General features: G+C 41.8%; 1 protein-coding gene across 2 annotated transcripts in view; it reads left to right on the top strand.

Moving 5' to 3' along the window:
- The first annotated feature begins 1,459 nt into the window (after positions 1 to 1,459).
- LOC119652994 overlaps positions 1,460 to 26,622 on the top strand; it is a 182,456-nt gene continuing 157,293 nt past the window's right edge. For both annotated transcript variants that reach the window (XM_038057420.1, XM_038057419.1), the window contains exon 1: positions 1,460 to 2,774. In XM_038057420.1, coding sequence (XP_037913348.1) covers positions 2,693 to 2,774 — 82 coding nt within the window. In that variant the 5' untranslated portion in view covers positions 1,460 to 2,692. The remainder of the gene's footprint in view (positions 2,775 to 26,622) is intronic.

Raw genomic sequence — 26,622 nt, 5'->3', positions numbered from 1 at the left:
GAGTGCATTGATGACCGAAATGATTTCTCCTCTGCTTGGAGAAACAGTCCGTATTCGCATCTTACCATAACTAGTCACTTCATCCACAAGAGGAGAAACGTCATCAGATGTAACACGGTTAAGAACCATGGTGAAGTGTTCTTTTCGCTTCTTCAACTGTTCATCATCGCTGATGAGAAGTCGACCGATGGCGTCCTTCACAGGATCATTGAAAGAAAAGAAGTGAGTGTTTTCGTGATGTGGTATACATTTTTGGTATCATTGCGATCTGCGGTATTTTGCGCTTCCCTAGCCAATTCAATAGCAAATTCGTTCTTGTCACGGCGTATACTACGCTGAACTTCTCGGGATTTTGCTTCGTATCGGAGTTCAAAGGCATCACTCGCACTAGAGTCTTCTACCTCTTTCGTTCATCGATCCGCTTCCACGACTTCGGAGTCAGCCAGGTTTTATGACGTGGCCGGCGACTTGCGTAGTACCCGAGAAAAGAGCATTGGGTCGCCATCGAAAATGCTCTTTTCTCGGGTGATTTACTCAGTAGATTTGCCGCTCAATCAGCTAGCTAACTCCCCTACTGTCGTACAAGCGGTCGATGTGGAGCTTAGCAGATCGCAGTTCACCCTACATCATGTGGCGGACACAACATGTATATGAACATTACCGACCATCAGGTGGTTATCCCTTTCAAGGCCGATATCCGCGCCTCTCTTGTTACGCACATGCAGAAGACAACTCCTAAATCTACTGCTGGTCGATCTGATTGCTCGTACGAAGCCGACCAGCTGAAACGCAAATGACGTTATAGCATGCTCTGTGGTCGAACAATATGCCACCACCGTGTTTTGCGGTCGCGGGGGAAGCAACTCCGTCTGCCACCACTTGACTTTAGTACAAATACAACTGACTGAGCAATAGGGAGAGGAGGACTTTCCAGGGTCCCACCATCTTACTTCGCTTAGGCCCAGAATGTCCAGTTTATATCGGTGGAATTCCCGCTCGGATTGGAGAAAGCGAGCATTCTTGGGACGCTCGAAACCGTTCTCGAGAAGCATGCGTACATTCCACAAAAGAATCATAGCTCGTTTTCGCTAGCCAAAGGTTGTTGCCGAGACGTTGTTTACGTTTCAGTAGCAATAAGCTTTCAAAATTTGCAGATTGCTAGCCCACAAATTTCTATTCCTTTTAGACGCCTCTTATGGTAACTAGGTATTTTTGAGTATATTCTTAGGCCGAAAATCATGGGGCACTTATTACCTCTGAATTTAAATGCCAGTGTGTGGATTTAGTTTCCAATAGTAATTTATTTCAATATTACACCAGAATTTATCTAACTTTTTAAATAAATGTTTCTTCCTATTCCAGATAAAAGCAACTACGGAGTATCTCTGCATAGTGAAGTAATTATAGAAATAGAAATTATAGAAATTGCGAAGCATACCAAGGAGAAGGAAGATAGTTCGCAAGTCATCATCTCAAATTGTACACTTGGAAAAATCATATACCTGAAGTGATTTTCAGTTGATGCGATATATTCCAAAGCTAGTTTCGGAGTATCTAATGGGAAGACGATATATGACTTTATCTGATGCTAAGCCCTAGAGACGGTGAATATCAGTTTCGCAGTTCAGCATGAAATTAAAATTCCATACATACTACCGATGTAGTTCTGCTTGCTGAATACTACGTGGCTCAAAGTTCCACATACGAACTATTTATTCAAGCATAAAATGAATCCAGTCAGTGCTTCGACGACGATTGCATAATTACAACGAAGGACTACTCGAGTGTTATTAACTTGAATTGTTGCTCGACAACAGCATCCGCAGGTATTGGGGACTCAGTTCAGTTCTGACGAAAGTAAAAACTCAAAGCAGAACAATAAGACTTCCGGAATCTGAACATTTCGGATGTACAAAACGGTACAACTGGAAACCACCATTTCTGTGAATAAAGCATGAATGCAAATGCAAGTTGTATTCTCGTCTGAGCTTCACTAGTTTCACACCTAACTGAATAGCAACAAGCACGAAAGCAATAAGTACTTCACGTGTAAGAAGACATTGATGAAAACCCAAGAAGCGAATGAAATCATCGAAACCCGAATAAAGGATGCTGGTGTGTCGAAACCGATTGCTTTGAACCTGTTCCAAACGAACAGAAAAACATCGTTCAGGACTCAAATGAACTTCAGCAACCGTGCACGCCTCCTTGGCTATCAATCTATCCTAAAGTGAATGTGTTGAACGCGAATGGTAAAGGAGCAACCGCAACAGCATTTCCACCTGGAAATACGATAGCAACCAGGATTTGTTCTCTCCTCATGCTAACTTGCATCCTGTTTCCATTTAATATCCTTGTGGGTGCTACATTCTCACCACTGGTTTGTGGTTGTGGTTTCTATGAAATGTATTGGAAAATGAAATAATATTTGAAACAAAAATACTAAAGAAAAGAAAGTGAAAAGAAAAAGGATCGCAGACAATAAGTTGGAAGGATATAATACTTCATTGCAAGTGGAAAGCAGCAAACTTTTCGGACACTTGAGAAAAATGAGACGACGACCCTTCTGCAAAAGTGAAAGAAAGCACATGCACCCTTAAAATGTTTTCAGTGTAACCGTTATTGCACTTCCATCTCAAAGCTATTGCCCATTTGTGCATAGTAAACATAGCACCGAAGTGAATACGAAGAAATGCTGCTGGAGAATATGGTGCGCACGAGGGTTTCTTATTTACGACCCGTAATCCTCTGCTTGCTGATAGTTGCAAATCCAGGTATGTACTTTATCCTTAATATTTTTAAATTTTCTACGGCTGGGATCAGGAATACATACTTTCAGCATAACCGCTGGAATTCTTCGGGAATGGAAAAATGCATTAGAATTTGGCATGCACATGAGTATTCTTTTCAACAATTGTTCCTTGTCTACTTAAAAAAAAAGGATTTCGAAAGTATTTAGGACTGCTCTGATAAAATTATGATTACTGCCGGAGAACATCCAAAGGGTGCTACTCCTTGAAATTTATGTGTCACTAAAGTTAGGAGAAATATCCTAGCGAAAAGTATTAACACGAATTTGTATTCAAGTTAGAAAAAACGTGCACGTTTATTGCATATTATTTTTTGTTTTTTAATGTTCCAGTTTTGCTATCCAATCCTTTAAAACATGGGCTAAAATGGGGAGTGGGTGGGTTGTTAAGGATTTGTTCAAAACGAAACTTTTTTCAAATCAGTTTACTATCTACCTGTTTGTCTCGAACGTGGATTTGAAGGCAGGAGCGAGGAAATATAGTCATGTAGGCTATCATCATCATATGAAATATATCGATTAGTACTTTCCCAAACTAACCTCAGTTCTGACGTTATCGAAAGTTATCATCTTTTTCTTGGACCCATTCTCAGAAAATACCAGAATCTACATAGAAAACAATCACAAAGCTGCCACTATACTGTCTTCAGGTTTCGAAATCTGTTCAAATAAAGTTAATAACATTATATTACTATATTTTTAGAATTTGATCTGAAAGCACCCTTAAGTTTGTCCTAGAGTTATAAATGCAGTAACATTGGCTCTGTCATATGTCATGATACTGCAAAGTTTGGTGGAAATCGCAGCACAACACAACAATGTTATAACAGGTAAAAGCTTCCACTCTCACGCAAACTTACTGTAATCTACGACTTTGAATGCCAGTATCGCATTACAGTGAATAGTCTGACATAAAAAATACACAAAACTTTTCGTACCTGTAACGCTGAGCTTCCGGTTTTCCACCCCTTTGTCAATAATAACAGCAGTCCGATTTGAACCTTGAAGTTTATTAACATAATTCATATTGACGTTGTAAGGTAAGAAAGAAGTTAATGTGGCTCCCATGGGTTGCCCGGAGTTTTTATTTTCTCATAGATACCAACAAGAATCTCTGAGATAGATTCTTGGCGGGTGGACTCCATTAGAATCGCTTACACACGAATACTACCCCATATACCCCCAAGGTAAGCGAAATTGCAAAACACTGGATTTGGTGACGTGTTTGGACAGTTGTTTGTCCTTGAAAGTGTAGAAAAATCGTAAGAAAGTTCACTATATTGTTACTTGAATGCTAAATCGAAATGCCAGTTGTTAACCTTTAGACTTCCAAACTCCTAGTTACATAACACCCCATTTCAGTGATCAGATATGCATATATTTGTAAATTGTCCTTACTTTAAATAGTGTGGATTATTCCTATAGATTCGCTTCCGTAGATTGTTGAACTAACGAAACCCCGTAAAGAGGTCATCCTCACCGATACAATATAAATGAACCGCTCACAGCCACCCATTGAGCCTGGTTTTGCCCCAAACCGTGGTATCACTCTTAGTTTTCATCGTTTTATATATACCGAAAATTTTTCAAAATATCCTCCTCTCGAACGGGCCAAGAATTCGTAATTTTTCTTGCTAAGAACCCAAGTTTGTAAGGAATACATGAGGTCAGGTAAGATCATTGCCTTACAGTAAGAGCTTTAACTCTACGCTGAGAGGCTGACATTACCATCATGTACTTCGCCTTGCCTTTATTAATGTGCATCCCAAGATCGCACATAAATCGCCGCCTACCCCGATCTGTGTGAAGACACTTTGTACATCTCGGATTCTTCTTTCGATGATGTCGATATCGTCACCATAGGCCAGTAGTTGGGTAGTCTTGAGAAGAATGGCGCATGACGCATTTATATCAGCCTCACAGATCACCTTTTTCGCCGAAGTCCACCAATTAGATATCGCTAAAAGCTGTCTAGCGTCCTGACCTACGCCGTCGTTCCATCTCAAGCAGATTCTGCAACGTCTTCTTTTTCTACCATAGATATTGCCCTTATAGACTTTCCGGGCTGGATCATCCTCACCCAAACGAATTACCTGTTCAACTGCATTCTATCCACAGCCAGACGGTCATGGTATCGCTCATAAATTTCATCATTATAGAGGCTACCAAATCGTCTATTGTCATGTAGGCGGCCAAAAATTCTTCGGAGATTCCTCCCCTCGAACACGGCCAAGAGTTTGCAACTTTTCTTCCTAAGAACCCAAGTCTCTAGAGAATACATTAGGACTGGCAAAATTGTAGTCTTGTAGAGTAAGGATTTTGACCCTATGGTGAGACGTTTCGAGCGAAACAGTTTTTGTAAGCTGAAATATGCTCTGTTCCCCATGCGGTCTGAAATTAGATTTCGCTGCTTGTCTCTCCAGGATGAATATCGAGCTGCATATGACTTCATCCTACTGACTTGTTAGTCAAAACTGCCCGACTTGTGCAGTTGCTCCATATACTTCTTAAGTTCAAAGACTTTTTGGTTCTACCAGTGATTCTGGTTGGTGTTGTAATTAGAGCCTGGGGCTTTCTGCCAACATGAATGAGGTAGAAATCTTAAAAAGACGCGGCTGTACCAGGTTGGAGCAGTGTACGGGATTCTCACCCACTAAAACCACCCTCACTTCTCCGTCCATATCCCCGCGGCACCACCGTGAAGTATTACTTCGCGAGGGTGGCTCTGGTTTCATGCGGTTAAGTCATGCATTCATCGGGCTTTCCAGGCTCGATCCTTTTCGTCTATCGCACTTACTGCTGCTTTTATCGCACTCTAATTTGCTTCCGACCTCAGCATCACCTCTACAAATTTCTGGTGTCCGATCAGTGCGTTGAGGCATCGTTTCACCTTCCTCTTTCAATCGTGAATTTGGGACAATCTGGGACATTGAAACATGCTCCGGGTACTCGGGTGTCGCGGCGCATTCGAGACAGCCTAGGGACTTAACCAATCCGAAGAGATGCAAGTACTTCCTGTATCCACCATGTCCCGTAAGGAACTGTGCTAGGTGGTAATTCAAATCTCTGTGTTTTTCTTTCACCCAACTCATCTCTTCATATACGGGATCAGTGTATGGGTCCCGCAGCCCTCATATGTTGTGACATTCATCAAAGCTGGAAGGTGGCGCCGTCAAATCTTTACATGGTCAATTTGATTGAAAGTGGTTCCGATTGGGAAGGATCACGTTTTTTTGTGGACCGCTTACGGCGCAAACTTGGCACTTCGAACTCGTGCGGTGCTGCTAGCTGAATAATCCGCGGTCCATTTTCTTTGGTATTTCTATGTAAGCTCTCGTAACATTCGTCATTCCAAGTATAATTTTGATGTGATACCTAGAGCGGGCTTCAAGGGTCGTTCAACTGCCTCGTAGAAGGTATCCCTCTCAGGTTCTGTAAGGGCGAGAACGTTAATGAGTCTTATATTTTGAAACTTACCTTTCACACGTGGAGTGTATAACCTCTCGCTTATATTTTTAAAGACGATTACAACAGGTTTCATTTTTTGGCTGACTAGGAAACCTACTTCGAGCACATTGTTTACAGGATGGCCTTTAGTTACTGTGTAGTGACTCTTCTCGAGGAAACCGTACCCTGTCCAGCGCATTACATGGAGGTCTTAATAGTAGAGCTGTTGGTGGCTCGGCAGATGTCTTCCAGGTTTTATGCTCCATCGTGGGTATCAATCCAGGACTTCTTTGCACCCCCAGTAACCCTATCTTTTGACTCAAATCTAACAATAACTGATCTAGTGCAGAATTTCTTTTGCATATGCCTTTTCGGTCGCCTGAACTTGAATGCTAGCTGAAAACTACTGATGAACCTGGGCGGCTTTCATTCATTAATTTGATTTTGCTTAAATCGCATTGCTCGCAGTCGTAAATCTAAGACCTTGGTCGGTGCTCGCATAGAGACATTAGAGACTCTAAATGATTCCTGGCAATATACTTTAAAGCTCTCTTGCCTTTATCGACCATAATGGAAACGTAGAAGCAACTTTCCCAATAGGGGTATATATTAGGTGCGCAACCTAAATCGCGCTTTGTGTAATGAAATTTGTTTTTATTTTTGAGAAATCGTTGTTGGTTTTCTTTATGGCTAGCTACTACCTTTTCCCATTTTCTCGACAGTATGCACATTCTACCTTGGAAAGAGAATCGGTACTGTGGCGTTATCACTGAATCGATGTATTTTTTCATTTGTCAAAATAAATAGAAGTAATTCGAATACTTCACTTCCTCACAATCAAAACCTGAAAAACAAACACCATCGGGATATCGTGCGAACCTAATGGAAGGTAAACACGCAAGTTAGATTTGGGGGGGCAGGAAGGTCCTCAAATTGAAAATTTTAAGTCCGATTCACTTCACTATAATTCAGTGCCAAACAGAAAGACCAAATACAAGAAATAATAGACTAAAAGGAAAAGGAAGAAAGCCAGTTATAAAAAAATATAAAAATAGTACAATAAAAATAGGAGAAGAAAAAGCGGAAAAACATATAATCTTCGGCAATAATTGCAGATAAAGCTTCGCTCCCTTGAGAGCTCTTCAGGGTTGGTCTGAAAGGATATATTTTAGTTTTTGGTCATAATTTCTTGTTGCATCACTATTAAAAACAAATATCATCAACATTAAGTAAGGCTGGTCGTTATATGCGACAATTTAAATATTTAACAAAGTACGTAGCATCACCTTAGTAGTACAAGTACTATATTGTAGCTCATTTCCTGTCCTTAACGGTATGGATAAGCATAAATTTCTTTGCATAATTAGATTACAAGTTCCCTCTTCTTCATGTCGTTTGTCTAAATAATACGCTAGTTGACAATTCCAAGTTCATTTCATGGCACCAGCGATCATCCTTGCAGATCGCGTGATGACTTAACGGTTGCATAAAAAAAATTTTGTGTTTCCGTTTCTCAGTTTACTTGAGTGAGTCCAGCAAAGCCTTGACTGGATCCAGTGTAGCGTGGGCTCTCTGGGACACCCTGCTTTGATATGCGACCAGTCCGGCGTTCCCCAGGCTGTTAATTTGCAAATGCAAGGCACTAACCTCTTGTAGCTTAGTCTCAATTCGGCTACTCGGCGGACGGGGATCCTCACCCACTATCAAATATCAAACCCGTGAGGGGTGTACGGGACAGTTCTCCATCCCGGAGCAATGTTACGCTGCCTGCCAGCAAAATAAAGTGATCAAATAGTCGGAAGTTGGATTTTAGATAACGGCAACGTGGAAACGCCGACTCTAAGAAAGTTTTCATGGACCCCAGGCTGCTATCGAAACTGACCTACACTTCAAAAGAACGACAGCAACGTTCAAACATATATCTTTTCACCCTGCTGGATCTAATCACGAGCGAAGAGATGACGACTTTTTTACCCTTGGAGTCAGGAGAAGAAAAGCAACACTCTTTCCAAACAATTGGTCACCTCTCGCTTGCCTCAACGGGACATTTTCAATATAAAATTCAAATTATTTTTCCGGAATCAAGTGGTGAGTAGTGTCTTCTATCATTTGTTGAGACTTCAGCCGCTGTGACTGACTGGAATCCTATTTCCCACCCCATGGTCGGTGCTGAAAGTATACGCGGTTGATCCAGCTGGAAGTCGTTGGTCCTTGGAGTTAGCTGTGTACGCCTTTGCTGCACGACAAAGAATAGATCAAACGTTTGATTATGCAACAAGTATGATTTAATAGGCGACTTTGCAAACCTTTTTCTGAAGTGATCGCTTACTACTTTACGAACATGAGTGTTTCCTTGTTTAGCTGGGCCACTATACCGTCACGAACAGTTTTTTTCACCAATTCTGCCACAAGAAAACTATTCAAACCGGGATGTCCGCGATTCTCGACACTTCAAGGTACGAACACTCAATCTAATTATCTCTTTGGCTAAAATGACACTCAAACACGCACCAGTCTTCGGCTCAAAAAGTCTCCAACTGAATCGAAATCCAGCTAAATCAAAGCATACGCATGCGCAATATTTCGCTTTAGCCAGCAATAAATGGTTGGTAACTATTTGTGATATGCAAGATAGTTTAATTTCATAGGTAAACAACAACGACCAATGTTAATGATCGTTTTCAGAAATTGTTAGAAAGTGTTCCATATTGGCCTTAAATGGAATGGAGTTGCTGATGGGAGTTAGGTAGGCAAAATGGAAACATGCCGCATACAATCATATGAATCTCTGATTCGCTCATCACCGCATTACCGCAAGAGAGAATAAAAGGATGCAAATACTGAGGTGCTATGGACACTAGGTACGTTTTGACGGGTCTCATGTTGAAAGATAACTTCATGGTGTCTTTGTTCGTATTGTAATCACAAGCGAAGTGACTATCAAATAAAGGTGACTTTCTGTCCAAAATGAGCAACTCTTTTGTTATGCACGTTCAGAAAATATAGCCAGTTTGATTGGTTATTCGTTGACGATCAATCGGAAGCCAATGAACCTTGTGAAAGGGTCAGTATTCTGAAAGTCTGCCGCTGAAGACAACGTTGTGAAGGTTTACCAATCTTTCGCCATTCTTTTTGCGGTCACCATATCCATGCCTCCCCATTACATGTCCTAGCACTAGGTAGTCGTTAGAGCCCACGTTGGCATTAAGATCGTCCATTGCGATCAAAATATCTCATATAACAAACCTCTCCCCAACTACATGTGCCCCTGGAGAGCATCCTGATTCACTCTATCGCAAATCACCTTTGGTGAGTACCACTGTACCATTGTGATGCTTCTTAATTAGGGCCATATCTCATCCGCATATCTACTACCACCAGACTTATCAGAGCATAAAAGCACAGTTCCGCGGTACTCTCCACGGTCCCTCCAACTCACTTCGAATAGAAGAAAAATGCCCGGCTTATATCAGAGGAATTTTCGCTTATGGGGGTCATCCCCTGTGTCGGATCCGCGGAATCGAATTTTTTTTTGGCATCAATTATATAGTGTATTATTATAGTGTAGAATATATGGGTAAAGTGATTTTTTGATATTCGGAGTCGTTCGGAAATTATAGTGTTAAAACGTGATAAGTCACATGCCAGATTTATGTCGGTCGCCGTAATAAAGCTCGTATTTATCAACCCGAATGACATTCGAATGACTTCGCTAAAGGACCACAATTGAAGCCAAGGCTGTATATGTGTTTCTTGAAGAAAACTAAGGCTTATGGATTAGGCTAAAAGGCTAAAAATGGCTAAAAATCGCATTCTACTTATTAAATGCATTTTTCTCAAAATCGCATGTTGAATATCGGCTGCCACCATAGCCCAAAATCGATCTAACGAAATTCTTTGAAATTTCCATGACTTATTCAGAACATATTTCTACGGTCCGCAAACTAGGATAATTACGATTCATCTAGTAGTTTTTTTGTTATTCAGTAAAGAAGCCTTAAAAAAACACCAAAATTCATAAAAAAAAGTTTAACACGGCACCACAAATTTACCTTTTAATATTTTTGAATAATCCTAGTTTTGCGGACTGTAATTAAGTCTTGATGTTAAAATGCCGTTCATTTTTTTTCTTTATCGTTGCACCGTCTAGCATGGCAGCAGAAAAACACCTTTTTTTGGAGATGGGTGTATAAATTGCACTGTATTTCAATAACGAACTATGCGATCGGGCTGAAAAAATTACTACACATGCTCAAGATATTAATTAATATATTGCGAAAAAATTGTATTTGTATCTTCATCCAGTAATTCACAAAAAAATTCTAAAGAAAGCCAAAAAACCGCCTTCACACGGGATGACCCCCTTAAGTTGGAAAAAGCGGTCGTTCTGAGCGCCTTCGATACCATAGTGGACGAACGTGCCCAACTTCCCAAAATCAATCAATTGCCAAAGGATGTTGTCATGCGGTCAGTCCCTTCCGTGGTGGAGTCAGCGTTTGGAAATATGCAGGTTGCTATCCCACTAATGTCTATCCTCTTTAGTTACATTTGGCTACAAGCAATGAATACCTTAAGTATATTCATAACCCCTAACTCACATAACAAGATATAATTTTGTTTGATATGAAAACTTCAAAATATTTTTGTTTGAAAAATAATCAACTTTCATACATATTAAATTGATTTAAGTGAGTGTACTCACGTTGCGTGCCAAACTTAAAAAGTCTGTAGAACTGAGCCAAAAATTTTAAGAAATTATTACTTTGTTGGCAGTAACAGAATACTCGTACTTCTTCTGAGACGAAAATATGTAGGTAAACGATCTAAACGCTCCATTTGTTCTACGAAAAACAATTTCCTTCAGTAAACAAAAATATTTTCAACGGATTTATCTGGAAAAAAAAATATGTTTTGTTTGGGCTATGTTCAGTTCGTTAGACGTTGTTAAGTCATTCACTGCCTGCCCATGTTTATAATCTACTATATTCTGTTATTGCTATTCTGGCTACATTTGGAATATACATATATAATTGTGTTTTTCGCTAGCTTCTCGCCAATTATTTTTTAGGATATTAAGTTGTATATTATCGACAATCTAAATAATATAATCTAAAGTTTTGAAATGAAATAAAAACATTCATTTCAACGCGTTTGAGTTCTGATTTCGGACTTACAAAGGAGAGTCTTACACCGTGAATAGTGTCAACGTACTCAGACTAATATACTCTTTTACAAAGAGAGTTATGAAATATTTACAAAATTTTCAAAATGTCACAAAAAAATCGAAAAAGACAAGCTAAACGCTTCAGGTGTAATCGTTTTTTCGCTTTCATGTATAAGAAATTTTGGGGCCAGTTTTGTGCTCGTTTGTGCATAATTAAAAATGCAAAAAATAACTGAGTTAAAACTTAATCCAAATGGTACTTTACACCAGTGGTGACATTCTGTCGCCTCACTGGCGGTAGTCTTTCGTTGCTTCTGTTGTGGGATCAATACCTACTTCACCCTAAAAATTTCTGCGCTAGCATAGATCCACTAAGTTGAAGTTTCATCAGCACCATGCCCTCTGTCAGTATCACAGTGTTTGGAAATACGCACAATCAGAAGTCTCTTCAATGGTGACTAACGTACCCAACACCTACTAGCCCTGCATGGTGGGATTTTTTTTACGACTAAGGAGCGAGGAGCAAACTGACAGGACTCTCCACGCTGGTCACCATGTTGGTTTTCATTTAATATGTTCGACCTCTGCGTACGTAGCCCACAACAATACAGCCAAGTGTGTACTGCTGCCGGTATCCTCCAGGACCGGTGAAAAACTGGGTAAGACTATAACTGATCTTTCCATGTTTCTTCCCTAGGCACTCGCACATGAGAGGGATCAACCTATGTTTCCAGCGATCGGTTTTTAAACGATCATATTGCTATTACCATTTAGTTATAAATCTCTCCTTTTCGGCTTTTTTTAATCCGATAAAGAAGAGATGGATTTGATGTTATCTATGTTCGCTATCTCGCCTGCCAAGATGTCAGTCGGCACAATTTCCGTGATGACGACAGATCTAAGACAGCCCTGAAAGCAGAACACACCATGACGGCTGTTCATCTGTACACCGCACTCAGTTAATGGTCGCTAGGTAAAATATGCAGCGCTGTTCCCGAAACTGAGACCTCATATAACATGATGGAACTCACTATCCAGGCTATAAAGAGTCTAGATTCTGCCGTGACATCATTCTTGCCGGGGTCATATTCGTGGTGGATGCCCTTTCCAAGTATACTTTTTATGCAGGTAAAAATTGAGTTTTCTATTTATTATCACTCTCAAGTAGTTGATGGCTGGCTTGATTGTTATGATATGATGCATCATATTGCTCTTATGGTGCTTGGTGATGAGGACCGCTTTCGTCTTTTCCTCCGCAAATGCCAATCCAGCACTCTCCAACTCGCAAGCATTGATTGTTTTGCATGAGTTTAATTCAACATCCCCAAGATTCTATTAGACACAACCAGTGCTATATCATTGGCGCGAAACCAGAAGGTTAGGTACGTAGTTATTATACATAATCTTCCACAATAGTGGCCTCTGCACGGAACCCTGTGGGATACCCGACAAGGTACTCCTGGGGCCCATAATTGGTGTTATGTTAGATAATTAATAATTTGGCAACACCAATCGTCACCAGGAACTTCTGTATACGGCTCCAATTAGCTGGCTGGTTGCTGCATGGAATTTCGTCACATTGAATCTCTGAAAGCTCTTAAAATACTACCTCTTGCTACGGTAGATGGCGAACTTGAGGACTTACTTAAATGCATGCTATTTTTCCACCTGTTCTATCCTGCTTACCGCCCTTTAAGCCGTTCGTCTCGCTTGGTGGCAGGTTGATCGAAGCTTAACTAGTTCATTATTTCACCAGCAGCTGGAGCAGCAGGCATGGATGCGCCATATTCATAGTGTCACAGCTTTTTTATAAGGGCCGCGAGCCTTAGCAGGTTGGTCTAGTTACACTTCCAGGAAAATATGCTCATCCAAAGCTTTTGTACGCCAGTCGAATGTTTTTTTCTGGCTTTTATGTGATGCTTCCCTGCAGTGTGGTTGTCTCCATATTTCAAAGGTGAATATACTACGGGTGTAGTCCTTACTAACGTGCCAGGATATACGACTTATCAGCGCGGGGCTGACAAAGGTCAGGTCTACTATTAAGGCAGACCCCCCTTCCGAAAGGTGTTCAGATTACCTTCATCGGCCAGAAATATATCTAACTGGGCAAAGGCTTCCAATTAACTTCGGTCTTTTGCTTTTTTCTCTCTACTTCGCCATTCGGAAACCCATAATTAAAATCACCATAACCACTTTTGGACTTCGTCCTTTTGCGTCATAAGCGAAGTTATCCAAGATGTCTTCAAACTCAGATAATGCGAGACTGGGTGGAGCGTAGCAGCTGTACCCGTACACACCGGTTATTTTTGCCCACACAAAGCCACTGGCCGACTCGGCTCATGGTCGATTGTATAGCTTAGGGACCACAACCCCATATCGTCACGCCATCAATCAACACTGTGGCACTACTACTCACCGGTTCTGCACTATTTACTCAAATAAATGCTTCTAAAAGTAAAGCACTTGACAAACCTCTTTAGCAGCAATGATCGATGCCAAGTTGGGCTTCAAAATATTCTGAGTTAGACTTTGCTGGTCTCAATACATGCCGTAACCAGTATTGTCTACGGCTCATACCGATAAACCGACAGTGTTCCCGTGACCAGCACATGCTTGTCTGCAAGGTTTTGGTGAATCACCTTACATACAGCAATATACCTATTCGCGTATTGCATCGTTGGCATTGCAGTGCAGCCAGAAATCAGGAGATCCAACGTCTCTAACGCCGAACCACACATTCTGCACAGGTCGTTCTCCATTCGCTTCGTTTGATTATGAAGGTTTTTCAAGCTCGGTTGGCGACCACGCCGTCCTGAATGGAACACATAAATTCCTCTGTCCCCCTAGAATAGAGCCAAATGTAAATCGATAAATTTAATAAATTAAATATACCGTGCATTACCTTCGACTTCCACTCATCGTTCCGCTCTTGGTCTGACTTCACCCCACTTAGAGGATTGAAAAATCGATCCTTCAAGTTAAGAGGAGTCAGTCCACAGTCTGCCCTACAAACAGCTACATGCAAGGGACTCGCCTGCTCTTTGCTGTACAAGTATGCGTGCAGCGAGTCGACTTGACGGAGATGTTGTGCTGCAACATCAACTACGTCTCTACCTTCAATGTTGCTAGGCAGGTTCATCCGTTCTACGGCGGAGTTTGGGTGACACATTCGAAATTTGGACATAGTTGTCCATATCCACTGCTAGACGTTTTCCAGGTCGGTCGTCGTTCGCGGCAACATTCCGAATGCATAGACCAGTGAAAGGATATTAAATCATCATCACCAACGGCGCATCAACCGGTATCCGGTCTAGGCCTGCCTTCATAAGGAACTCCAGACATCCCAGTTTTGCGTCGAGGTCCACCAATTCGATATCCCTAAAAGCTGTCTGGCGTCCTGACCTACGCCATCGCTCCATCTTAGGGTCTGCCTCGTCTTCTTTTTCTACCACAGATATTGCCCTTATAGACTTTCTGGGTGGGATCATCCTCATCCATACGAATTAAGTGACCCGCCCACCGTAACCTATTGAGCCGGATTTAATCCACAACCGGTATGGGCCAATGATGTTCTGGGCGTATAAGGGAGAGAATGCATCGTTGCCAATCGTAAGGCATTGATTCGCTATTCCACACCTAGAGCACAAGTTGATGAACCACTTGGTGTAATTGGTCGCCTCCATATTTAACCACTTCGGCTGTAATTCCATCGGCTCTTGGTGACTTATGATTTTTAAGCCAATGAATTGCACGGACTGTTCCTCCAATACTTGGTGGTGGCAGTATTTGGCTTTCGTCTTCAGTTGGCGGACAAATACTGCTGTGTTGTGGATGGCTTCAGTATTCACTCTCATCTGATTGTCAGAGGGGATTGTCCGTGGTGTCGTAATTGGAGCTCGGAGCACCATGCCAACAAGATAGTGATCCGAGTCTATATTGGCCCCCTTATATGTTCTGACATTCATCAAGGCTGAGAGGTGGCGGCGTTCAATCAGCTCGTGGTCAATTTGGTTGAAAGTGGTCCCATCTGGAGAGGCCCACGTATGTTTGTGAGCCGCTTTCCGCGCAAACCAGGTACTTCCAGCTATGGGAGCCAACGTATCGCCTGAATACGGGCTCCGTCCCTACTTAACTATTAAAATCTCCAAGTCTGTCCGGATAGCTCAGTGGTTAGAGCACAAGGCTGTCGTACGGAAGGTTGCGGTTCAAATCTCACTGGTGGCAGTGGAATTTGTATCGTGATTTGACGTCGGATACCAGTCGACTCAGCTGTAAGTGAGTACCTGAGTCAAATCAGGGTAATAATCTCGGGCGAGCGCAAAGCTGACCACATTGCCTCCTAGTTTACCGTTACGGTCTTGAATGAAGTGCTCTAACACACTTCAAGGCCCTGATCCAACATGGATTGTTGCGCCAACGATTATTATTATTATGATTTTGATATCATACTTGGGACAGGCTTCGAGGGTCCGCTCAACTGCCTGGTAGAAGCGTATTCAATGCGCTTATTTTATTCTTCCCCAAGAGATGCGATTTCAGCACTAGCTTTACACGTCGCAGGAGTTCTGACAACATACCATCCTTCAGATCACCAACTTGAGCATGGGTTCCTTGCAGAATTCCAAGGTATTTGTAGAAGTCTGCCTCGGTTATAGCTTCGATGTGGAGGTCAACAATGATATGTCTGGCATGTGGCTCATGATGGCTTTTGCGGAGGGCTTATATTCGACACCTAGCTAATAGAAATTCCAACTGCACCACAATACACAAGTGATTGTAGTTGCAGTGGCGGCATATCAGCACACAGTCAAGATCAAATCTTATCATTTATTTGAAATAGAATTCCGGGATCCAGTTCTGAGAATTCTAAAAACGCTCTTTGGAATTCGTCTCTGACCTCAGCGGAGACTTCAGCCGGACGGTGAAGAAGTACTAAAACTGTTGCCTGCAATGCGGCGTGTTGTGACGAAACAGCTGCAGCATGCGGAGCAGTGCTGCTGGTCACCGTGACGCCTAGAGGTCGAACCACCCCACGATTAGCGACTTCGACGCCGTGCTGGCCTAGTCACCAAATCAGATGACTCCTGCCGATTATCCGTAGCAAACATAAAATTTCTCCCCTCCTTATTTTTGATGTTGCATTTTGTCGCTGACTGCCAGGTGTGGTGACAGCTTCTTATGTGAGTAATCTGCAAGACTACCAAGTTCCTTCACTTGCCCTACCTATCAGCCCTAGCTGTAACCATTCAGACTGAAGCTAACTATCCCTCCTCCTTTCACAACCGGGTTTGGACCTTGTACGACGAAGTCGTATTCTTTGTTATTTTGTTAATTCTCTGATCTGAATTGAAGGTATAACCGAAACTCCCCAGTTCCCAACTGATTTATCCATAAGAGTGTTATCTAAATTTATGTTTACAGCCTCTAACCCAGCGCTAGTCACCACTTATTATTAAGGACATATTTAAGGAATTACTCACCCTACGTCTCCCACCCCGCACCCCTGATAACTCAGCTTCTTTAAATATCCTTGGGGGCGGGTGCCATCAGCACGATGACATAACTGTTTTACTAATTATCCTGCCGGCTTCCAATAATATTTTATATTATAATATGTGAGGGTCAGAAGTTCCAAGTACAATAAACAGAATCTCAAACCAACTCAGAACATAGGGTACACGTGGCTAATCAAAATCAACCTATGGTGACCACTTGAACACCTCTAGCACTCCATATACATTACAGTTGCTTCCAATTTAACGTTATAAGATGACTTCTGATAGTTTAGAAATACATAGATTTGTAACTCTATTTTACTGGCAGAACTTCATATCAGAAGCAGATTAGGAACTGTGGAAATATCTTCTAAGCATTTACTTTGATTGTATAATTCGCGAGGTAAACACGACTTACTGATATATTTACTCCTGATAATTATAGCCTTCTCAATTTTTCTCCACTTATATCCGGACATATATCCCATATAAAAATAGAAACAAAATGTAAATTTAGTTAATTGACCGTTCTCGCAACACCTCGAAAGTCCTCTTTCTCTAATAACTCCCACAACGTAAGCATCTCCAGATCATTATCCAGATACTCGCCGCAGGACAATTTCTGAGAGCTTCTTTACGTGATACCGAGTAGGCGTCCAATAGGATAATATGGGTTTTTCTTTTGGCCAGAAAATAATTTTAAAGAAGAGGAAATTACCTTCCGCGGAAAGATTTATTTGCCATTTAGTGCGAATTTCAGCTTACACCATGTAAAAGGTCTCCGCCGCTTCCCGGGGTCAAAATATATAACCGCTGGCAACAACGTTGATTTCTTCATCAAGGCTTTTATTTTTTATTCATTTACTTTATTTGCAAGCGCTCCATGGATCCTGGGAGTACATACGAGTATATATCTACATTTAAATGGTGGAATAAATCATAAATTTTGATATTAGTGTGGTTGGATCTTAACTGTTGTTGCCTACGAGAACCCAAAAGGGAAAATTAAATGAACATTATCGTTAAACCCTTTTTCTGCTCTCCTGCTCTTCTTCATCCCCTCTTTTCTTGCTTGATGAAAAAGGGAAAAGGTACACAAACTCATTGTTTCTTACACGCTGTTAAACAATTTAATATCAGGCCCTCAAAGCAGTCCTGAGTTCCCCAAAGAGTTTCTCTTAAATGTATTGTAAAAGGAAGGACCTTCATTCTTCACTTCTGTCTTCATTGGCATTACTTCTTTCCTGGGAACAAAATTAAATTAGAATACAGGTTAAGAGCCTTTAGTCGGCAATCAAAGGAAATTACACTTGCCGCTGAAGTTGGAAACTTTACTTGTAACGATGAAGGACGGCCTGTTCTAAAAAACCCTGAGGGTGCTCCAGTTTAGTTTTAATAAAATTCTAGTTTCCTAATTTCTTTGACAGGTTTTGAGGCCACGGTCCCTGTGGGAAGGGAAACCTAATATGCTGAAGTGGAGAAAAAGAACGGGTAATTAATTTCTCCCCGCACAGGTAAAACACTTATGGAGTAATCCATTTGTTTTGGCTTCCTCTTACTCTCTCTCTCTGTATCTTTTTTATCCCCATCAATGCAATATAGTTGAGCAAATCGCCAACATTCCGCGATTTCCTCTCCGGGCATTTTGCTGTACAACTCAACTACTGCTCAAAGTAGGATTATGTAAATTAAATCTGAAGGGAATCCTTAAACTACTCTGTAAAGAGATGGCCTCGGATAATTTTATTCATTTAGATATCCTTATATCTTGTTTCTATAGTGTGGAAACAAAGGCGTTTTCTTATCTCTTAGTAGAATATTTCTTGAAAGTAATTTTAATGGAGGATCTATGCTAAAACGGGGATCTAATGCGGTTTTGAATAAGGACGATTAAAATTTTACTTGAGTGAGTGATAAGCCTTTAAGATATTGAAATTTAGGTATTGGAAATTAGTTTGCATTTGATAATGCCGACAGCATAATAAATATTAAATAAATTAAAGGCTTATCCTGAAATTTGGTGAAGACTAAAATTTGATGAAGTTATGCATTTTGTGGGGATACTTCGAGAGTCTATTGATATGCTGAACAGGAATCTCCATTGAAGACTGAGATTTGCAAAAATTCTCCTTCTTCTTTAGCTCTTGTCCACTAAGTGATATCTATTCGGGTGGATTACACTTGACATTTCTCTCGCTTGCTCTTGGAAAACCGACGGATATTGAAGTCATTGCCGAGCGTATTAAACCATTGCCGTTTTAGGAGGCTTTTAGGACATTTTCTGTTGACTTACATATTGAGTCAGTTTCATCTACCAAGGTAGCAGGTACTTCTCGTATAATTTTCTAATAATACGACGTGTTCTCACGTCAGACGGGAACATATCCAATTCTGCTACTGTGAAGCGAAGCGCCTCAACCACGTCCACATCCCTTTTTCGAGGCGCTTGCACTCCTCCACGCTTACTAGCTAACTAGCAACGTCGCTTTAAGCGCCGCTCGTCTGCCCTTCCGGTATAGTGACTTTCAATGAACGACATAACCCGCGATGCAGTTGCTGCGCTTCCTTGATATGTGACCTATCCACTGCCACTTCTGCGCCCTTTATCAACACGTCTACAGGTATCAGGACCGTACGCCGACACAGCTCTTCATTAACTGTCTTAAACTGAAATACTTCAGTGACAAAGAGAGACACTGATGTTACTATTAATCCAGCCAATATTTTAGTATTTTCAATCATGAGGCATTATTCATTGTATTTCGTTTGCTCATCAGTAGCTATGTCATCTAAGATATTCACTGATAAGTCTATCGTAAAGGAGGCCTATTTTATCCTACTTGCCTCAATCATAGCGCAATTCGCCATGGAGTGCGAATACCGGTATTAGGCAATTAAAATGCTTACTTTTGGGTAGGTTGATGTCAAAGAAAGTATTCGTGTCAGTCTGATTTAGCGCTATCGTTCTGCTGCGACATAACGCTTTCCTATGAATCGCTACCCGCCATGAGCCTTAAGAAGCTAGGCGAACCTCATCAAGCTTCTCATTCCTAACGATCAGTAAGTCGACTTCCCTAATCAATTCTGCCCTTTCGGTTCTTATAACTCTCGGGGATGTTGGTAAGCTTTTCACCCGATATGTCCACCACGATGCGTAAATAAGATACCAAATTTATAATTAACGTGGCATTTAGGGCTATTAATCGCCTCCAGGAATCGATCAACCCTGATCATACGAACTTTGCCTTTGATATCTATTTGAGTTCCGAAAACCGGACGATTAAGGAGTCCATGAGCCCCACTGTTTTTGGGGAAAATTGGCCATTTCGCTGTCTCCTCCGTCATGTCTGTATTCGGATGAACACGGCCTTCCATTCGTTAATCATTTGCCTGACAGTAAGGTCCCCAATGATTTCCTCCTCTTCACATGTAAGCATTTGGTCCGAAAGTGACTTACATAATATGGATAGTCGGATTCCCTTTACCTCACTAGCATACCGCCGTCCTTGAGCTATCCGGGATCTCCCCCATCAGTCCATCCTTGTAGGCGGATCCATGGTATTCGTCCCCACTTTGGTTCTGCTGTTGACAGCTTAAGTCTACCCTGAGCCTTCGTAAAGGTCTCCTTCTAGATATCACAAATACCACTTAGCGCCTTCACCACTGAGACTTGTTCCCTTTCTAAAGTATGATGTGTTGACTTCAGGCGTGTTTTTGCTACTCTCTGCTTTCAGATCAAACCCTTAATTGGTTCCAGTCATCTTAGTAGGCCAATATCGGGTCTAGCTCGACCTCTCACCCTTCGAACATCTCCCTTCTTTTTACCTACACATTGCGGATATAGATGGATATTTAATGGACCAGTTTATTTACAGAATGGGTTTCCACTTGTTTACTATTCATGTTATTTTTGTGGACTTTTTTGGGGGTGGAGGGTCGTTGATAGGTTGGGTAGCTGAATGTGTTTACGCACAGTGTGTTGGACCTCCGCGACAGTACGCTGTCGGGCTACGAACTAAACACCCCCCCCCCTGTCGTCAGACAACTAGCCTGGAACCGTTTGACACAATACTTAGCTGCCTAGCCCTCCTGCTCCCCTGGCTTTAGCAGTCTTCAAATCTGGGAATACTTTTCACAAACAGGAGGGAAGGAAGTGAGCTGTTAGTTCAGAGTCCCCGACCCCCATCCGGTCTCCGGTCGAGTTAAATCTTCTTCGCAATAAGGAAAGCCCGAATATAATGCGCAACACGATTCCAGCTGCCAGCGCTCTTCAGCATCTCTCTGACAATGTTGTCTGAAGAGAGCTCATAAAGCTGCCGACGAAACCCGTCTCACTTTTCACAAGGGAAATAGTTGTGTGCAGCGTCGTCCGCCACTTCACTGAGGAACACACAATCAGGAGATCGCGCCTTCCCATTCCTGTGCAGCTAAGACTTAAAACCTCCATGCCCACTTAGAAGTTGGGTAAGGAAAAACAAATCTGACCGTACCTTCGGTTCAGCAGCGAACATAAATTGTCGATGAGCCGCGTAGTCAATCTGCCTCCCTGCTGACTTTGCCAAGAGAGTTGCCACTCGGTAGGGGTGGGTTGACGTTCATCACGGGCATGCGCTCTCATGACGGTAGATAGCTTTACGCCAGCAACATCCCTGTCCGCTGCTGCTTTGATTTGGTCAAAGGAGCTCATCTTCGAGTCGGGCATTAAACCACGGTATTTAACAGCTAATTTTGACACTATAACCAACTCGCGCATCGATGTGGGACGCAGGGCCGGGATTCACTTTCGGGTTAAGATGACTACTTCGGTTTTTTTCAGCGTAAGGCTGGAACCATGAGCAGTCATCCATCCACTTACCCGTAGCATCAGTATGTCAAGTCCGCTTTGTGCCTGTTCAACAGTATGTCCGGCAATAAGTGCCGCAACTTCGTCAAGATAACGGACCAGGTGCGACTCTTCGAGCATATTGAGTCACAGCAGACTATTTTAGGAAGCGGTCCAGAGGTCCGGCCCTAGGATGGATCCCTGTGCTACTCCAGACGGGATTTACATCCTCCTCTGTGCCTCTAACGTCTCATAGAGCAGGGAGAGATTTTTCAGATAATCCCTCAATAACCGTAAGAGATAGGTTGGTACGTGGAATGTGTCTACCATATCTGTCCATCTTACGGAATTGAAGGCATTCCTGACAACAAGTGTTGTGAGGAGCACTATTCGTCGACATCGGGGACTGTGTGTCTCGGCTCGATGAACCGCATCTACGAACCCATAACAGTATCCACCGAACTACCTTGGGGATAAGTCCCTGGCAGCGTGGATCGCTTCAGCGAGTCCACTCATGATGAGCTTTTCGAGCGCTTCCTCGCCTTGTTAAGCATACACAGCGATCGGTATGCAGACGAGAGCTCTGGGTTTCATTTTCCCTTGCTGATCAGCGTGAGCTTCGCCTCCTTCCAGTGACAATGAAAAATACTCTCTTTCAAGCAAGTGTTGAGCGCCCCGAGGTGCAAGTCTGGTCGCTGGCATAACACCAGTTTGCAAACTTCCACCGGGATACCATCAGGACCTGACCCTTTCTTATTTTTCATAGTGAGAATCGCTTCTTCGAGCTTTCTCATTGCGATAAAGGGGCAATCTTCGATGCTTTCGGCGATATTAACATCAACTCATACGGGATGTCTGGGGAAGAATGCCCGTCTAGTGAGATCTATCTGGTCAGCACTTAGAGTGCAGGGGTTCGGTGAGCCCCAATTCTCCGTGACAAGCTTATAGCCAAGTTCCCACGGGGCCTTATTCACCTCGTTGACCAGCCGCAAGCTAACATTGACTTTTATTCATCAACGTCGTAACAACCGGTATCCGGTAATGCCGAGATCCACCAGTTCGATATCCCTAAAACTTTCCGGTCGTTCTAACCAATGCCTTCCCTCCATCTCAGACACGGTCTGTCACGTTTTCTTTTTCTACCATAGATATTACCCTGATAAAATATTCAGGCCGAATCATTCCCACCCAAACGGATTAATTGAATTGCCGACCGCAACCTATTGAGCCGGAACTTATCCACAACCGTACGGTCATGGAATCACTCATAAATTTTGTCGTAATATAGGCTACGGAGTGGTCCATCCTCCTGTATATTCTGCCCTCGAACTCGTTTAAATCGCCGTGGAACAAATGAAGTCATTGTCGAACGTATGGTTGAAGACTTTTTGAAAGTTTAAATAAGCTCTGTTGGTAGCCAACAACCATGCGCGAATTTCATTGTCATAGTTGTTATCAGTTGAGATTTTCGATCCTACATAGGAGAAGTTATCAACGGTATGTAACTTGTAGTGTTTTTATCTTTATCGTTCTTATTTGACGAGTGCGATTTTATGTTGCTGCTTCTTTGTTTTTTGGTACTAACGTTGCCACCATGTACTTCGTCTTGCCTTCATTAATGTCGTTAGCATAAACCAGCAGTTGGCTGGAGTGGAAGAGAATGGTGCCTCTCACATCAACAGCAGCATTGCATTGAAGTCGGTGTAAAAATGACGTAGCTGATGACCATTCACCAACAGTTTCTCCATCACTTACCACACAGAGAAAACCTGATCTGTTGCTGATCTGCCTGGAGTGAACCGCATTTGGTATAGGCCGACGAAGTTCTGGGCGTATGGAGGTATCCAGCTTAGCAAGATAACAGAGAATATCTTATAGATAGAGCTCAGCAACGTGATTTCTCTATAATTTCTGCATGGCATGGTATCCGCCTTTTCATTTATAGAGAAATAATGCCCCGTTACCCATCGTCAAGCCTTATTTTGTTATCCCACTCCTTGAGCATCAGTTGATGAACTGTTCGATGTAGTTGGTCGCCTCCATATCTACCTAGTTCGGTTATAATTCCATCGGTTCCTGCCAAAGCCGAAGGATTGTATAAACTGTTTCTTCCATGCTTGATAGCAGTATTTTTCTATCACCTTTAGCTGACCAGACGATATTTTGGTTGTTGAGCAGTTCTCCAAAGTACTCAACCCATTAATATACCCACTTTCCTTTCTGGACCGCGTTTCGTGCAAACCAGGTGCTTCCAACAACCATTTCGCGCGATACTGCTAACTGAATAATCCACAGTGTTTTATCATTGGTATTTTTATGTAAGCTATGGGAGCTAACTCCGTCCCTACTTGGCTATTAAAATCTCTAAGTATAATTTTAATATCATACCTAGGCCAAGCTAGCTATATTAACTCGTAGAAAGTATCCTTCTCTGACTCTCCTCTGTAGGGGTATGAACTTTAATGAGGCTTATATTTCGAAATTTTCCACGCAAGTGCAGAGGGCATGGTCATCGCTTATGTTTTCCAAGGAGATAACAAATGGTTTCATTTTCTAGCTGACTAGCCCCTATCCAACGTATCTTTTGCCACGCTATTATCTTAACCTCATATTGATACAAGATATCGGGTAGTTGCTGCGTAGCATTCGATCTGTACAGGGAGCGCACGTTCCATGGGAAATTTCGCAAATTGCTAGTCGGTTTTCATTGCCGGGTTCATCGTTGTAATATCCATCCGAAACTCCTCTTGTGGTTCGATAACTTCTGTTTCCCGGGTAATGTTGCCAGCTGTACCCAAGCCCCACCGTAGAGGACGAATTGATAAAATTTGTCCTGTTTTTAGACGCGGGAGACTGGCCTGCATCCTTCGGCATTGAAGTGACGAAAGTTTGGTAATAAAACCGTTGATGTTGATTCAGCAGGTGTTTCCCAAGTTTTATGCTATATTCTAGGTACTATTCCACGTTTTCGCCCTGGGACATATACCAAACGCCACGGGGAATTGGAGGGGGAGGACTAATATGAGATACAAACTGAATTCATCTGGATTCAACCCCTAATCGTATAACATTAACTGGTGTATATTTAAATGTATCCTCCCTTTACCAAATCTAGGCGAATAATCACGCACATTTTTTTCAGAATAGCAACCACAACCAGAAGCAAGTTGATTAAGCTTGACATAGTTTTAGAGTAACTTTAATGAACAAAAGTCAAGAGAATACCAGGTCGAAAAAAATATCAATATTCTTGCCAAGAGTTTCGAGTTTGAATTTTAAGAAGTCGGAAATAGCGGTTATCACCGAAACACGAATTCGAACTGTAACGATGTTTTCGGCTCGATATCTGAACAGCCTTACGTCGTCTGCCTAAAATATAAAAGATTTTTGGGAACGCAATATTCAGGGATACAAGTAAGACTTGTGGATGTTTGAACAAAAAGAAATGTTACTACAAAATCCTAAAACGTCTCTTCTGTAATTGATTTACAAGTCCATCCGCATTCCGGGAGGGGGACATGATATTGACACTCTATAATTGAAGTTAGGATTGTCAACCAACTGGGACGAAAACGGGAGACACCCTATAAAATAAGTAAATTATTTTTCGTGAGGAAATTGCCATTAAATTTTATTTCAATTTACCTGCACTCAAATTCTGCCGTAAACCTGCTTCTCTCAAATCTAATAAAAACTTCTTCCTTTTATTCGATGCCCTCTTCAAACATTCAAAGGAAAGCTTTCTATTTTTCGAATTCCATGGCTTATTTATTCATATCGAATAAGGAATGTCGCAAGTGCCTAATGTCCCCTAACAGACAGGTGACAATTAAATTAAATTGACGATTTAAGCGTCAAGTTGACGAGTGTGCCAATTTCCCCCGTCCTACTCCGTCACGCACATTATCCAGATACACCTCAAGGTGGTATCTAATTGAATTTACTTTACCACAGGATGTTCTATTGTTCAGCTTCGCCGTTACTCCTAGCTTGCAGGAGAAGAATTTCTCCCGTTAAAATGTTGCTTTTATGGGACACATCAATATGCTTTACGTACGTGGGTTTATGTCTGCCAATGATTTAGGGAGCGGAGTAGATAAGTTTATACGCGAACATTCTTTCTTCCCGGCCTCCTTGTAACATATGGCATTGACAAGATGAAGACAAACAGAGGATCAAATGTGAGCAATTTTACACCATCCTGCTCCCTAATTCAGCCAACTTTTCTCAAAGTATTTCAAAAGATGATTCCAAGGGTGGCGTTTCACTTTCACTTGTCCTTGTTTCTTCGTATCCCTTTTGTCACTTTGCCAGAGAATTTCCAAAGAATTGACATTGTGTCATATGTATGTCATCTTGTCTTCATCTCGATCGCATAGTATTCAAAATATTAGCCCGGGGCTATCTGAATATTTTCGAATTTGTTTGCATTATTGATGGAAAGGATAAAAGATGCAATAAAAGTTTTGGGAAGGGTTGTAAAAAGGAAAATTTTGAATTTTGTTGTAAAAGTTATGGAAAAATTTGTTCATCCCTTTTTGCATATTTTTTCTATCACAGTTGAAGGGAAGAAGATAATAAGAATCAGGGAGCAACTTTCATACACATAATGCTGAAAGTGTGTTTATATCTGTCTATTTCTGGATATATTGAAACTTCTTTAATTTTGTCTAGAGCGTATAGTTATTCGAGAATATAGACAAAATGGACAAGAAAAGAGACTGTTCAAGGTATCCAAGGTCATTTGACGGGTGTAGTGCTCCAGATGGTTGAGCATCAGCCTGTCTATTTTGTTACTCCTGGGTTGAACCCTGGCCGTCTTGGGTCACTTACACAGCGTCAGGTGTGATGATATCGAAACTGAAGCTCAGTCTTATTGAAGCCT

This window comes from Hermetia illucens, chromosome 3 (genome assembly GCF_905115235.1).
Source record: "Hermetia illucens chromosome 3, iHerIll2.2.curated.20191125, whole genome shotgun sequence".
NCBI lineage: Eukaryota > Metazoa > Arthropoda > Insecta > Diptera > Stratiomyidae > Hermetia > Hermetia illucens.
Note: the sequence above shows the minus strand (reverse complement) of the source record. Positions and strands in the feature narration are given on the sequence as shown.